Source organism: Hippocampus zosterae, chromosome 1 (genome assembly GCF_025434085.1).
Source record: "Hippocampus zosterae strain Florida chromosome 1, ASM2543408v3, whole genome shotgun sequence".
In the NCBI taxonomy this organism is placed as follows: domain Eukaryota; kingdom Metazoa; phylum Chordata; class Actinopteri; order Syngnathiformes; family Syngnathidae; genus Hippocampus; species Hippocampus zosterae.
In genome coordinates, this window is record NC_067451.1 from 26,968,488 (window position 1) to 26,982,272 (window position 13,785).

Genomic DNA, 13,785 nt, shown 5'->3' on the forward strand with positions numbered 1-13,785 from the left:
CGGATGTTGCTTTGAGTGTTGCCTCGAAGGAGGGGGATATTTACAGGATGTAGTGACACTTTTCACAACTTTCTCACATGCATGCGTTTAATATTTCATCTGTGTGGTCGTTTGTTTGTTTTGTTTGTTTGTTTATTGAACGGATAAAACATGCAATACAATAATAAATTGACAAACATGAAGGGAAGTAAACATTGTAAAAAGGAAAAGATATGCAGTCATCATCACAATTTTATGTTCAAAGGAGTAGGAAGGAGTAAAAAAAACGTATCTCGTCCTACCCCTTGTAATGAAGTAATATATGAATTGATCTTTTTTCAAAACAAAAAAGAAAGGATAAATCTACATATCTGTACTCATCTATTTATACAACTTTCGGTTTGTATATACATACTCATTCTTGCACATTTATATATCAATTTTCTCATATTCATAATAAATACTGCATTTCATTAAAACATGAAATAATTTGATCAATGTAATTCTGATGTATTACTATATTTTATAAATATATCAAATGTATCAGTTTAACTCTGATTTGTGTACCGGTAGTTTTTTTGTACTAATCTTTTGAATTTGTTTTTGAACTCAACAAGCGATTTACTCATTTTCCGGTCTGTTTCGAAATTATTCCACAGATTGACACCTATTACTGATTACACTCCTTTGCTTGATGTTTGTTCTTGTTTTCAATTTTTTGTATTGGTTAGTACGCCTTAAATTATAACAATTTTCTCTAATTTCAAAAAGCTTCCAGATGTTTTGGCAAAGGAGGTTATTATGTGCTTTGTACATTAATTGGGCGATTTTAAAGTCAACCAGGTCATAGAATTTCATTGCGTTTCGTTACTGGACTGATCCTTACCGCGGAGAAATTTTGTACACAAACCCCATACATGTATAAGGAAATCTAAAATAGTACAATGGACACTTCAATAGTAGAGAGGACTACATAAATATATATTTATTCGATTACTTTCATTAGATTGTCCCAAGGTGTGACTATGTCAAAGTGTGCCAGCCTTTTTAGTCAGCCGAAGTCATGGGCTGGGGATGTTAGCAAAATCCTTTCTTGAAGCGGTGGTAGTGGGATGCCAGAAAGAGAAAGCTGAGCAGCTTGAGGCATGACGATGCCATAAGGGGTGTTCACACGGCAAGATTTGGTCCGGTGCTACGCCGGGGCTGCCCCAGTAGAGCGTTCACACGTGCAAATTAGCTCCGGCGTAGCCCCGGAAAACAGCTTACACCGGACCAAATTTGATCCACCTCAGGGAGGTGGTTTAAAATTTCGCTCCGGAGCAAATGCTGGTTCGCGAAGCAGCACCGGTGTAAATTTGCACGTGTGAACGCAACTGGGTTAAATTTGCTCCAGAGCAAATGCTTGTGAAGAGTTTACGTACGGCGAGAATGCGTTGCTTTCGCGCTCTGTCGGACTTCCGTCATGTGTTTGCTTAATAACGACACAAGACTTAGCTGGTAACATCTTTCCTTTTGTAGGAGACTGAACTGTCTCGGAGTTGTTTGTGTAGTTTGTTCCTTTGTTGTGTGTTCACAACCCCCCGTGCCCCATAGAATTTATTTTGTGATTTCCTCTCTTGGGCGGCCTGGTAAGCCAGTGGTTAGCACGTCGGCTTCACAGTGCAGAGGTACCGGGTTCGATTCCAGCTCCGGCCTCCCTGTGTGGAGTTTGCACGTTCTCCCCGGGCCTGCGTGGGTTTTCTCCGGGTGCTCCGGTTTCCTCCCACATTCCAAAAACATGCGTGGCAGGCTGATTGAACACTCTAAAACAGGCATGTCCAAAGTCCGGCCGAATTTCATCCGGCCCTCGGCCCCTGTCATAAAATCAGTGCCATCTGGCCCGCAGGTTGGGCGCAATGGAACACGTGTTGCATTGACTGAGGTCTTGTAGACTGGTGAGTGATGTTTCATAGAGTACTGCTTCCCTCTAGTGGCTAAATGAGTAATAGCATTCACTAAATGAGTAATAGCATTTAGAGACTAGAGGGCATCACTCACGAGTTAACAAGACATCACTCCGTGTTTATATTGACTGATATGTCATATTTCAAATGATCCTTGCAGTTGTGGATATGTGTATTGCTTGTTCATTTCCCTGTTGTTCGAGTCAAAGGTTTTGTGACTATTGAAAAGTCATGGTGATACATTTTATGTTTCAAATCAATCAATTTGCACTCAGGAGACTTCTGTTTAAGAAAAAGTCAAGTGAATAAGCAGTTGCATGTGATATACCCGTTTCAAATGAACCAAAAGAAATTCTTAAGATTGTTGAAATTAAAATAAAAATGGAAATGTGAAACAGACTGGCTTACTAAAATTTGTTGAACAATATTGTTGTTCAATGTAAAGAATGTCAGCCAAGGTCGGCCCCCCGACATTTTACCACATAAAATCTGGCCCCCTTGGCAAAAAGTTTGGACACCCCTGCTCTAAAATGTCCCTAGGTGTGAGTGTGAGTGCGAATGGTTGTTCGTTTCTGTGTGCCCTGCGTTTGGCTGGCAACCGATTCAGGGTGTCCCCCGCCTACTGCCCGAAGTTAGCTGGGATAGGCTCCAGCACCCCCCGCGACCCGAGTGAGGATCAAGCGGCTTGGAAGATGATGATGATGATGATTTCCTCTCTTGATTTTCTTTTTGGCGCATTCCGTGTTTGCTTTTCTGAGTGTCGTTGAAGTCATCGTTGATTGACGTTTTCGGGGGCGGTCACTGTCGAGCAGAAGGCATGGAGACCGAGAAGGAGAAGGACGTGCCTGTTCAGTAGCCGCTTGAGTTGTGTATACGTTTTAAAAAGAACCAACACGACAGCTCATTTGTTTTCTGTCGTTTTGCTCCGCTGCAGAAACTGCCGTGTGAACGCAAGTGGGGCTGCACCGACGCTGTGCCGGTGCTGACACGCTCAGCGGCTTTGTACGTGTGAACGCTCCACACAATTTGCTGCGGTGCAAAATATATCGCAACAAACTACATCGGTGCAGCGCTGGAGCAAATGTGTGCCGTGTGAACACCCCTATAGTCCTTGGCCTTTGGAGAATGCAGTCTTGGGACATGCTTTTAGTTCCAACTCCACATGCTAAGAGCCGCTTCGCAGAGTGAGCAAGTGAGCTCAACCAGCAGGACCGTTGAGGTAGGTAATGAAGAGTGGCACTGATTTGAGACAGGGGGTATGAGTCTTTGACCTCGACAGTAATTCACACACACACTGTTCTGTCAGCAATTCTTGGCTCTTTAATTCAGCCGCTTGCCATTTGGTGAATGGTAGAAGGCGTGGCTGCAGAGCAATAAAATTGTTGTCTTTGCAAACGGATGCGACCATGATTGATCTGTGATGAAAAAACAACATTCGTGACGGAGGCACAAACTTGCAGACCTTCGCCGCTCAGTGAGACAAGAGTATTTATTCTCCCCAGTAACAAACACTGAACTGTGAGATATGACCTGGACCCCTTTTTTGGATCGTGTGACCCAGCTTGACATGATTTCAAACTACCGTATTTTCACGACTATTTGACGCACCGTACTAATGCCCGCAGTCTCATTAATGGGTGACATTTCTGTATTTTACACATACACAGGACGCACCGTACTAATGGCCGCAGTTTTACAGTGGTAAAACATACGCCAGCTTAAACATACGGCATGCATGCGCGAACACTAACACGTTAGCTTGAAGAATACGGTAGCATGCCAAGACATACAGATACAAGCTAAAAACACGTTTTTAAAAAGGCAACGAAAGCAGAACTGAGTTCGGGTGTATTTTATTTAGCCATCGTACAATGTTCTCACGTTTTTCGATCAATCATCACCCAGAAATCCATCAAAGTCCTCATCCTCTGTATCAGAAGCAGAGGACTGCACATCTCAGTTGTCATTGAATGCATCACATGCTAGTGTGAGTTGCTACGCATTGCCGAGCGGAAAGAAGGAGTAGCAACAGCAAAGTCAACATTTCTCTCGTGTGAAGCTTTCCCACATTTGAAAGTAAAGAACAGAGCGAAACATGGTGGCAGCGCGTGTGTGTGTAGAAAGAATTGAACAATTGTGCAAGTACCGTAATCCATCAAAAACGCTGCGTTCCCTCTCGTTGTTGCGTATTGTGGCGTAACTCGCCAAGCGCTGCCTCTCACTCTTTGTAAAGTTGTGTTTGCCACCGATCATCCATTGTTCCCATGCCGTTCGCAACTTTACTTTGAACGCCCGGTTGATGCCAATGTCCAGCGGTTGGAGTTCTTTAGTCAAGCCTCCGGGAATAACGGCAAGCTCAGAGTTCATTTGCTTGACTTGTTTTTTCACCGCTGCTGTGAGATGGGCACGCATGCCAAAAGCATAACCGGTGGCTTTAAGTTTGAACTGAGCTTCGTAGGCGTGTCTTTTTGTCGAATTTATTTTCAGGGGTTCTTAGAAACCAAAACCGGAGTTGTTTTGCAACAATGCACATTGCCACACTCTACACAAGTGTTGGTACTGGCTTGAGGCGTCCCTTTAGCGTCCACTTACACGCCCACCCTTCACCATTGGCGGACTAGCTTGCTTGTCCTCTCTCTCCCTCTCTCTCTCTCTCTCCCTCTCCATATATGTACATATACACGCCCACCCTTCCCTGATTGGCCGACTTCTTTCCCGCATGCCTGGCCACAGTCACTTCCGCCTTTTCTCTATATAAACAGCGTGTCGGCTGTCAGTCAGATTTTGGAACTCAGCGTATATAAAGGACGCTCTGCACCATAAGGCGTCCTGTCCATTTTGGAGAAAATTTAAGACTTTTAATGGCGCCTTATAGTCGTGAAAATACGGTAAATGGATTATCTACACGGATGTGCTGGAAACTATCCAGGCTGATTTTGGCGCAATAAAGTCATCAACCAATCACTGGGTACATACACAGCAGACAAACAATGATTGACACCCACAATACATTCTTCTACATTCAAACCAACGGTCAATTTTGATTCTTCAATCAACCGAACAGGCGTGTTTTTAGAAAGTGACAGGGAACCGTAGTACACAGGAAGGTAGGGGCCCAAATTCAAATTTTCAGATCACAAGCGTACTGCCCTATGACAAATGCATATCTAATTGCCATACAATATTCTGTACTCACCAAAAATGTCAATTATTCAATGTATAAATGTGGACAGATCGCTAGAACATGTTTTGCTATTTAAAAAAAGTGGCTTTAAAAAGTTTTGTTCAGTCCAACCAATCAGAAGACGGAGGAATGCTGACGGCAGCAGTCCTTGTGAGGATAATTTAGAAATCAGATTGGTTAAAGAAGCAGCACTCTGTTAAATTAGTTTAAATTCACCAGAATCTCTGATTCTGGAGGGCTCTGTGCAGATAAGACTGAAGGGCATAGAGAGGCTGATTTCTGATTGGGCGAAAAAATAAAAATCAAATGAAATCTGTGATGCACATAAATGGTACTGAAAGAAGTACAGTCAGGAGCAACGCAACGAAACGAAGTGAATAGACTGTTGGGAATAAATTATTAAAATCCATGGACAAACAAAAACATTAGAATTTTGAATTTTGGTGAAAATGTAGCCAAGTGTTGATGATATACGAGCGTTGAGGCCAGCAGAGAAGGCCTTGCTGACCCATCCTCACCTCTAAAGGGGTGTTCACACATGTCAACTTTTGCTTCGGTGCAGGACCGCGGCTGCCCCCGTAGGGCGTTCACACGTGAAAAGTTACCCCGGTGTAGCCCCTGAAAACAGCTTAAACCGGAGCAAATTTAACCCTGCTCAAGGAGATGGTTTAAATATTTACTCCGGAGTAAATGCTCGTTTGCGGGCCAGCACCGATGTAAAATGGTACGTGTGAACGCTACAGGGGTAGACTCGCTACGCATGAGAAGAGTTGATTACATACGACTAGAATGCTTTGTTGTACTTCCGTCATCTTTCCTTTTGTAGGAGACTGCAGTGTCTCGGACTTGTTGGGTAGTTTGTTCCTCTGTTGTATGTTCACAACCCCCCCGTAGAATTTATTTTGTGATTTCCTCTCTTGATTTTCTGTTTTGTGCATTATGTTTGCTTTTTTGAGTGTCATTGAAGTCATCCTTGTTTATGTTTTCGGGCGCGGTCATTGAACGCCTCTCGAGCAGAAGGCGCGGAGACCAAGAAGGAGAAGGATGTGCCTGTAGTTTCTTGAGTTAAACAAATTAATAAAGTGTATTTTTGTAAAAGAACCAACACAACAGCTCATTGTTTTATTTCCGTATTAATGCTATTGTATTGCATGGCCGCAGAAACTGCCGTGTGAACGCAAGTGGGGCTGCACCAGGGTCCAGACGCTTCTCTTTAGTCAGCAACTTTTTACGTGTGAACGCTCTACAAAATTTGCACCGGTGTAAGATACAGTATATCGCAACAAAATACGTCTGTGCAGCACCGATGCAAATGTGTGCCGTGTGAGCACCCCTTAAAATAGAGAAAAAGAAATTGACTTTATTTTAAATCATCACGAAAAATGATGTGATTGATGGATAGCAATATGATGACCGAGGTTCCGCCTACAACTGTCGTACAAAAACTGGTTGAGGATACCAGCTGTGACGAGCATCACAAACTAATCGTGGATTTACCGTCCAACTCTCATGATGACTCATCTGTCGTCTTTGCAGACACACGCTCTTTGGGAGGGATGGCCATGAAGGAAACTATGTTGACCTAATGCTGTTAGGATGGAAAAAGAAATGCATGTTTTCCAAGTGTAATGCAAGTAGGTGAAACGATAATCTCTTGAGAGATTGTGTGGTGATAAACCACCAATCTGACATTTCCGTTCAGACGTTCAGTGCGTCTGGTACATATAAAGTCAATTCAGCCATCTCGATGTGTTTCCTATATCAGAGTTTATCACATTTTGATGTTCAAAAAGTGCAACCGATGCTAACAATTATTGCAAGGATATTTGTTTTACGTGCATGTGTTTAACAAGCTAAATACAATCGTGTTGAATCTGCTTACAGAAAAACCTTTTAGGTACATATTTTTCTGGGTAAATGAAATTTTCTCTGAGGCTTAACTTGACTGGTTTCCATTGGTATCCGCCCGTGTAGGCTTTGGTGCCAACGTCACAGTTCACACGAGGCGACATTTCATCCATAATAGTTATGAGAAGCTAATGAGACGATGATCTACAACCACCAACATATTGTTTGACATAATCTTGACTTTCAGATGTTTTGCAAAAAGGACATTATGACAGTTGAATGCAGATTACCTCCATGAGGTAGAAGACACTAGTTCCATGTTAACACAATGCCAATAAAATACTAGAATAATAATATTAATAATAATACATTTTATTTGTGGGCGCCTTTCTCGAAACTCAAGGACACCTTACAACAAGCAGAAGTGCAACGATTAACGGATTAATCAACAACTAATCAATAATCAAATTAATCAAAAATGATTTGTGATCATCGATGGATTGTTTAGACCTTTTTTTAGTTTAAAATGGTCCAAATGCTCAAAATTTCAGCCTCTTATATTACCCAAATTCTGGGGTCTTCCATGAACGTGGACTGGATATCTTTGTCTTAAATCCAAATCAAACATTTGCTTTTACTTTGGGAAACAATGATCAACATATTTAGCCCTTTCTGAGATGTTAGGCATCACACCAGTAAGTGAATCATAATCAATTTCAAATATGTCATGTTTTTAAAAAGCAATGCAAATCAAAAGCATGTCTTCTAAAAGTCTGATTCATCGATTAATCAACAGATTGATCAATTATTAAAACAATTAGTAGATGCCGCCATCATGAATACAGTTAAACAGCAGCATTTGTGCCATTGAATGGTGGAAAGAGGTGTCAGCTTTCATGGGAATTCGAGGAAATTGTTGAGAATCAACAGGAATTTATGAGAAGAAAAGGGAATAAACCGGAATTGAAAATGATTGAAGGTTGTCTCATAATAAGCAATTTACTGTGAATATGGTTTGAGGATACAAAATATAGATTGACCTAAACCTGACTAAACCAAACAAATGTTATGCAAGTACGTGTATTTTGCATGGATGTCCGTTAATGACAGAAAAAAATATTGACATTTTCAACTTATATATCAACATATTAATTCCCGAAACTCCCATAGTACGTTTCTCCTTTGATCAAATTCACCATCTTTGTTCATTTCACATTGAAATGTAGCAAAACCCCGACCCCCAAAAAAACACCCAAAAAACTTTCTGGAAACGTTGCAGCACTACCCATTGACTCTAACTTGTTTGTGTCTATCCTCAAACGTATCTTTCTTCATCGCGTAGTCCTACAACGACAAGAATAAATATTAGCTTTTTTTTTTTTTTTAAGCCACACATGCATACAGATTTAATCCTGGTCCTGATAAAACCCGACCAACTGACATTGACATTGATCCTCTAAACACAACTGCACTCATGGTCGGGTGTGTTTGGCTCCAGCAAGTGTTAGAACAGCAACAAAGCAGCCACATAGGTTCTGGAAAGAGGCTCTTTTCATGATGAAGAGCAGGAACCCAAACATTCCCGTCTGATCAAAAATACATTTTTAGCCCCTTTCCTTCAAAGCCTTCAGTGTGACAACCATTCCTCCAGCATCGCAGAGCTGAAACTCATCCACGGAATCATCGTGGTCGAACGCGGGAATGTGATTTCCACATGACACGTCTGCACACTCGTCCTTTTCCTCATCTTCCTCAAAGTCATCCGGATACTCCACTTGGTCCTCAATGTCTTGGCAACACTGTAAAAAAACTGGAAGAGAGAATGCACATTAATTTGCTCCAGAGGTTTTGATCCAAACATTTCTTCAGACTGGTTTCATGACAAAGTCCTTCAAGAAAACAACATTATTTTATTTTTAAATGGAAATGGAATGCTGAAATGTACCTGGGAAATAAGTAGGTCTAAGGTTGCATTTGTGCTCTAATTTAAATTGAGACGCTCGAAACTAGGCTTGTATGTAAATTCTGCCATATGTCAGGGGCTTACCGGTACTTCTTTCAACCACATTGCATCTGAGTCTATCTGAGTATGAAGCAGAGGTGAACATTCTCGTCAGAGTGACATTGTGTTGCAGTTTTGAGGAACTGGTGGTTTCGTACACATTCCATTTTATTCACCACATTTATGTCAGCTGTGCACTTCTACGTTATGGTCAAGTATGCTAAGCACTCCTGAAGTCAAGCTTTTTGTTTCTGCTGAGACACTTTTGAGTTCCCCCTAGAAGCTTCTTTGATGGTTTCCCCTGATTAGCTTTTATTTTAGCAGTCTAAAGCCGCCCAACAACATGATGAAAAATGAAAACCATAATTATCCCCTTCCCCAAAATACGTGGTTTGAAAACCATCACTTAGTACAGTACACACAAATGAATCGTCACAGAAAACCAATAGGCAACCGAGCCTATCGAATTGAATGCACTTCACACACTTTATTGACAAATGTATTTTGTATTGCCTTTGATCTAGGAGAAAGAGGAAGGTTGAATTTAGTTTACCTTACGTGGTGATCTTTTTTTCCCTTGCATTCGACAAATGTTCAATATAGTAAAACGAATAAAAACTCAACTAAAACAAAGCCTTAAAAAATCCATCCATCCATCCATCCATCCATCCATCCATCCATCCATCTTCTACCGCTTATCCGGGGCTGGGTCGCGGGGGCAGCAGCTTTAGCAGGGAAGCCTAGCAGGGAAGCCCAGACTTCCCTCTCCCGAGCTACTTCTTCCAGCTCTCGCCCTTTAATTTACTAGCTCGTGGTCTCCATCTATCTCATGTGCTGATTCGCCACCGAACAGCCAATCAAAGTGATGTGCCCTATTGCTGCTCTACGGTGTTTCAGTGTTCCAATGTGAATTACCGAGGCACTCGGCAGAGTGTCTCCTTGTTGATAAGAACGATTGTTGGCTTTGTTCCACCAACGAAAAATTTCGCTCCTCATCCTCATCAAAATCATCAGGGTAGGTGCAGCCGCAGGGACTCTGGCCACCAGCACAGATACAGCCCTCCTCCACATCATCCTCATGATTCAGCGAATCGTTACACTGAACGTGCCGTAAGTGATCTTGCATAAAGGCGCTGTCAACTATACGGGCAGCACTCGGCCTGTTTTGGGGTTGAATGTTTAACATTCTCTGGATTAAAGAAGAGATGTTTGGAGAGTAAAGTTCAGGCACCGGTTCGTACTCTCCTTTGGTGATCTTGCAGAAGAGACTGAGGAGGTTGGAGGCTGCAAATGGAGGCGTGAGAGCACAGATCTCATAGAGCAGGCAGCCCAGAGCCCAGATGTCGCACTCGCAGCTGTAAGGCACATCCTGGCAGAGTTCTGGGCTCAGGTAGTAGGGAGTTCCCACACATGTGGAGGCCATGTCATCTGTGTTGGTCATCACTCTGGATACCCCAAAGTCACCCAACTTCACCACGCCTTGTTTTGTGAGCAACACATTTGAGGTTTTGATGTCCCTGTGAAGTATTTTCACTTCATGTATGTAACTCACAGCCAGAGCGACCTGCACAAACCAGCCCATGACTATATTCTCCGTGAAGAAGTCGTTCGGTTTCCTCTCTTGGACTCTGTCATCTAATGTGCCTCCATCGCAGTAGTCCATCACAATATAAATAAAGCCGTCATCAGGGCTCACAAAAGCCTCACTGCAGTGCACTAGGTGAGGCTGCTTCAGCTTTTTAATGATCTCCGCCTCTTGAAGAACAGCCCTCGGTGTCTGTGTGCTCTCCAGTTTGATCCTCTTCACTGCATGCAGTCCCTCTGACTCAACGTGTCTCATCAGGAAAACTTCTGATGCTCCTCTGCCCAAACACATCACCTTCTCGTACTTGTCCATTGTCTCAAGCAGAGCCGTGAGGCTGTCTGCTCTATGCAAGACTGCTAGCAAGGTCTTTTGTGTTGTCGTTGCTATAGGGACTAGACGCTTTGAAAACTGAGAGGAGGGCCTTTTGTGTTGCGCTTAGAAATGTTTAAGGAGTCCTACTTTTGTACCTTTCTCCAAAAGTGAATCTGTTAGTGTGCCTTTGGCTCAACTATTCATTAGATTTGTTATGTGTTAAAAATATTAAACGTCATATCCAGAAAACGAGATGTGACTCCATAATTCATTTTAAGTTTTCCCTGGATCCACAACTTTCCAGTTTCGTAAATGTATTTTTTGTGACACGCCTCACAATGCAATGGCTATAAAGTTATAACTGATTGTTACAGTCTTGCCAATTTAGTTGAGGAAATATATACTGTAAACAATGTGGATAAACAATTTTTAAAAAAGCTAGGAAATGCTGGAAAGTTGAATGAATAAATATGAAATCATGTGGAATGATATTGAATGAAAAATAATTTTGGAACAATATGGAATAATATTGAAAATGAATGAATGGATGTATAATTAATTATGTGGAATGATATTGTTGAAAAAAGTGCAATATGTAGAAGAGCGGTATGGAATGTTATTAACTGATCGATAATTTTATGAAAATATGTGGAATTTTACTGGTGAAAAATGTGTAACAGTGAAAATGTGGCATGATGTAAAATTATATAGAACAATGTACCATGATGTGGAATTATATTGGTGAAAAATATGCAATATGTTTGTGAATTTCGGGAATGTTGAAAATTGTTACCAATGTGAATTGAATGAGCTGGCATTTTTTAAATTTCAAATAAGATAAGATAAGATAAGATATCCTTTATTCGTCCCACACTGGGGAAATTTACAGCCTCCAGCAGCAAGAATGTATGTAGAAAGAAGAAAGGAGAAAGAGAGAAAAAAAACAACAAACATCTTTCAATTAAATACAATATGAACACAAATGGATAAATCGCAGTGCTATTTACAATTGTCATTCACATCATCATCATTATTATTATTATAATGATTGTTATTTTTTATTCATCAGTCTGACAGCAGTCGGTAGGAACGAGCGTCGGTATCTCTCCTTCTTGCAGCGCGCCGAACGCGGTTGTAACAGTCTCTGGCTGAAGGAACTACCAAGTGCTGTCAGGGCGGGCTGGAGGGGCTGGGAGGGACTGGCCATCATAGCTTTTAGCTTAGTTAGCATCCTTCTGTTGCCCACCTCCTCCAGAGTGGGCAATGGGAGTGAATGATGAATTTTTTTTTTGTGGGGGGGGGGGGGGGGGGTGGAAAAACTCTGATTTTTGGAATGGAAAAACCCAGTAGCCCGCCTGATGTTAATGTTTGGAATATGTTGGTAAGGTAGCATGGTTGGTAAATTGGACTGGTCAGAATCAATTGAGAAATGTTGAAGAACAAGGGTGAAGGGTGTCAAAAATAAAGAGGGTAAAATATCATATAATCAAATTGTGGAGTAGAAAATATTAACGCAATTATCATGTTTTGTACATTGCAAATCCGATCGGGAAGATTAGAAAGTGGCAAAAAATGTTGAGAAACCATTTCGTGTCTCGTCAACGACTCAAACAACACTTTGCTGTACACTAGATGGCGGAATAAACACAAACTGGCTACAATGTAGCAACATGTCGCCGTAGAAAAAGACAGTACACACGTCTACTGCGCATGAGCAACCTAACGAACATGATCGCATGCGCGAAAGTGCTGTTTACGTCGTCCTCCTTTGTTTGAATTTCACAAAACAGTCAATTGAAATGCCACCAAAGGGCAAATGTGGCAAGGGTGCGAAAGGTTCGTACTCAATTAGTTGTGCATTTTTGTTTATGCGTGAAAATGTTCACATTGTCTCAAATCGGGACTCGTAAACTTGCTACTAAAGTTTTATTTCATGCATCTACTCTGTTATATGTATAGTACATAGGCTGCTTGACAGTTCCTCATTTCTCAATATTGTGGTCAGGAGGTGCATCGGGAAGTGCAGAGACTGAGAAGGAGAAGGCACCAAAAGGAGGCACTGCTGTCAAGGTTTGATATATCTTTTACTCTTTCTTTTGTCTAAAAGTGTTTAGGACTGCACGACTGTCCGTGGTTTATGTTATGTGTTGTGTTTATTATTTTACTTTATGTTAACTGTTTTGTAAAGCGCTTTGTTACAGCTGCCGCTGTTGTGAAAGCGCTATATAAATCAGCATGTATTGTATTGTATTGTATCTACTTGGTTAGCCTAAGCCAAAGTACTCGCCTGCACATTTCGCCCAGGTTCGCCACATCCTCTGCGAAAAACATGGGAAATGCATGGCGGCAATGGAGAAATTGAAAGCGGGCGTTCGTTTCAGCGAAGTTGCATCACAATACAGTGAAGACAAAGCGAGACAAGGAGTAAGAACAACTTTTATTCAAGTGATTCCTTAGCATTAACTGCAAAACCGAATTTCACTTGTCTTCTTTTGATTGTAGTCATTGTACGATTGTTTTGGAAAGGAAAGAACTAAAAACTGAATTTATCAAGAAAATGTTTTGGCTAATGTTCAATGTTTTGGACAGGGTGATCTGGGTTGGATGACCCGAGGATCCATGGTTGGACCTTTCCAAGAGGCCGCTTTTAACTTGGCCATCTCTTCCATGGATAAGCCTGTTTACACAGACCCTCCTGTCAAAACCAAATTTGGTTACCACATCATTATGGTGGAGGGGAAAAAGTAATGGGGGACCACACTAAATTGGGACATTCAATTTTACATTTTGCTCGATTGTAAATATTATTATTCCAGTTAGTCCCTTGATACAATGTCTGCAAAGAAGAAAGATTAAAAAAAAGAAATGATTACTTTGTCATATTACTTGTACACGGCCATTTTATTTGGTTAACCATTTAAATTCACACAAC

At 41.5% G+C, this 13,785-nt stretch overlaps 2 protein-coding genes across 2 annotated transcripts; one reads left to right on the forward strand and one right to left on the reverse strand.

Annotated features, from left to right (window-relative positions):
• Positions 1–7,380: 7,380 nt before the first annotated feature.
• Positions 7,381–10,908, reverse strand: nek12 (NIMA-related kinase 12). The gene is made up of 2 exons (XM_052075226.1): positions 9,872–10,908; positions 7,381–8,764 (listed from the first exon to the last, which is right to left on the reverse strand). Exons 1-2 carry the CDS (start codon positions 10,851–10,853, stop codon positions 8,559–8,561), a joined length of 1,188 nt encoding a protein of 395 aa, XP_051931186.1. The 5' UTR covers positions 10,854–10,908; the 3' UTR covers positions 7,381–8,558.
• A 1,625-nt stretch (positions 10,909–12,533) lies between these two features.
• pin4 (protein (peptidylprolyl cis/trans isomerase) NIMA-interacting, 4 (parvulin)) lies at positions 12,534–13,722 on the forward strand. The gene is made up of 4 exons (XM_052076788.1): positions 12,534–12,689; positions 12,859–12,923; positions 13,158–13,277; positions 13,443–13,722. Exons 1-4 carry the CDS (start codon positions 12,590–12,592, stop codon positions 13,599–13,601), a joined length of 444 nt encoding a protein of 147 aa, XP_051932748.1. The 5' UTR covers positions 12,534–12,589; the 3' UTR covers positions 13,602–13,722.
• Positions 13,723–13,785: the final 63 nt, after the last annotated feature.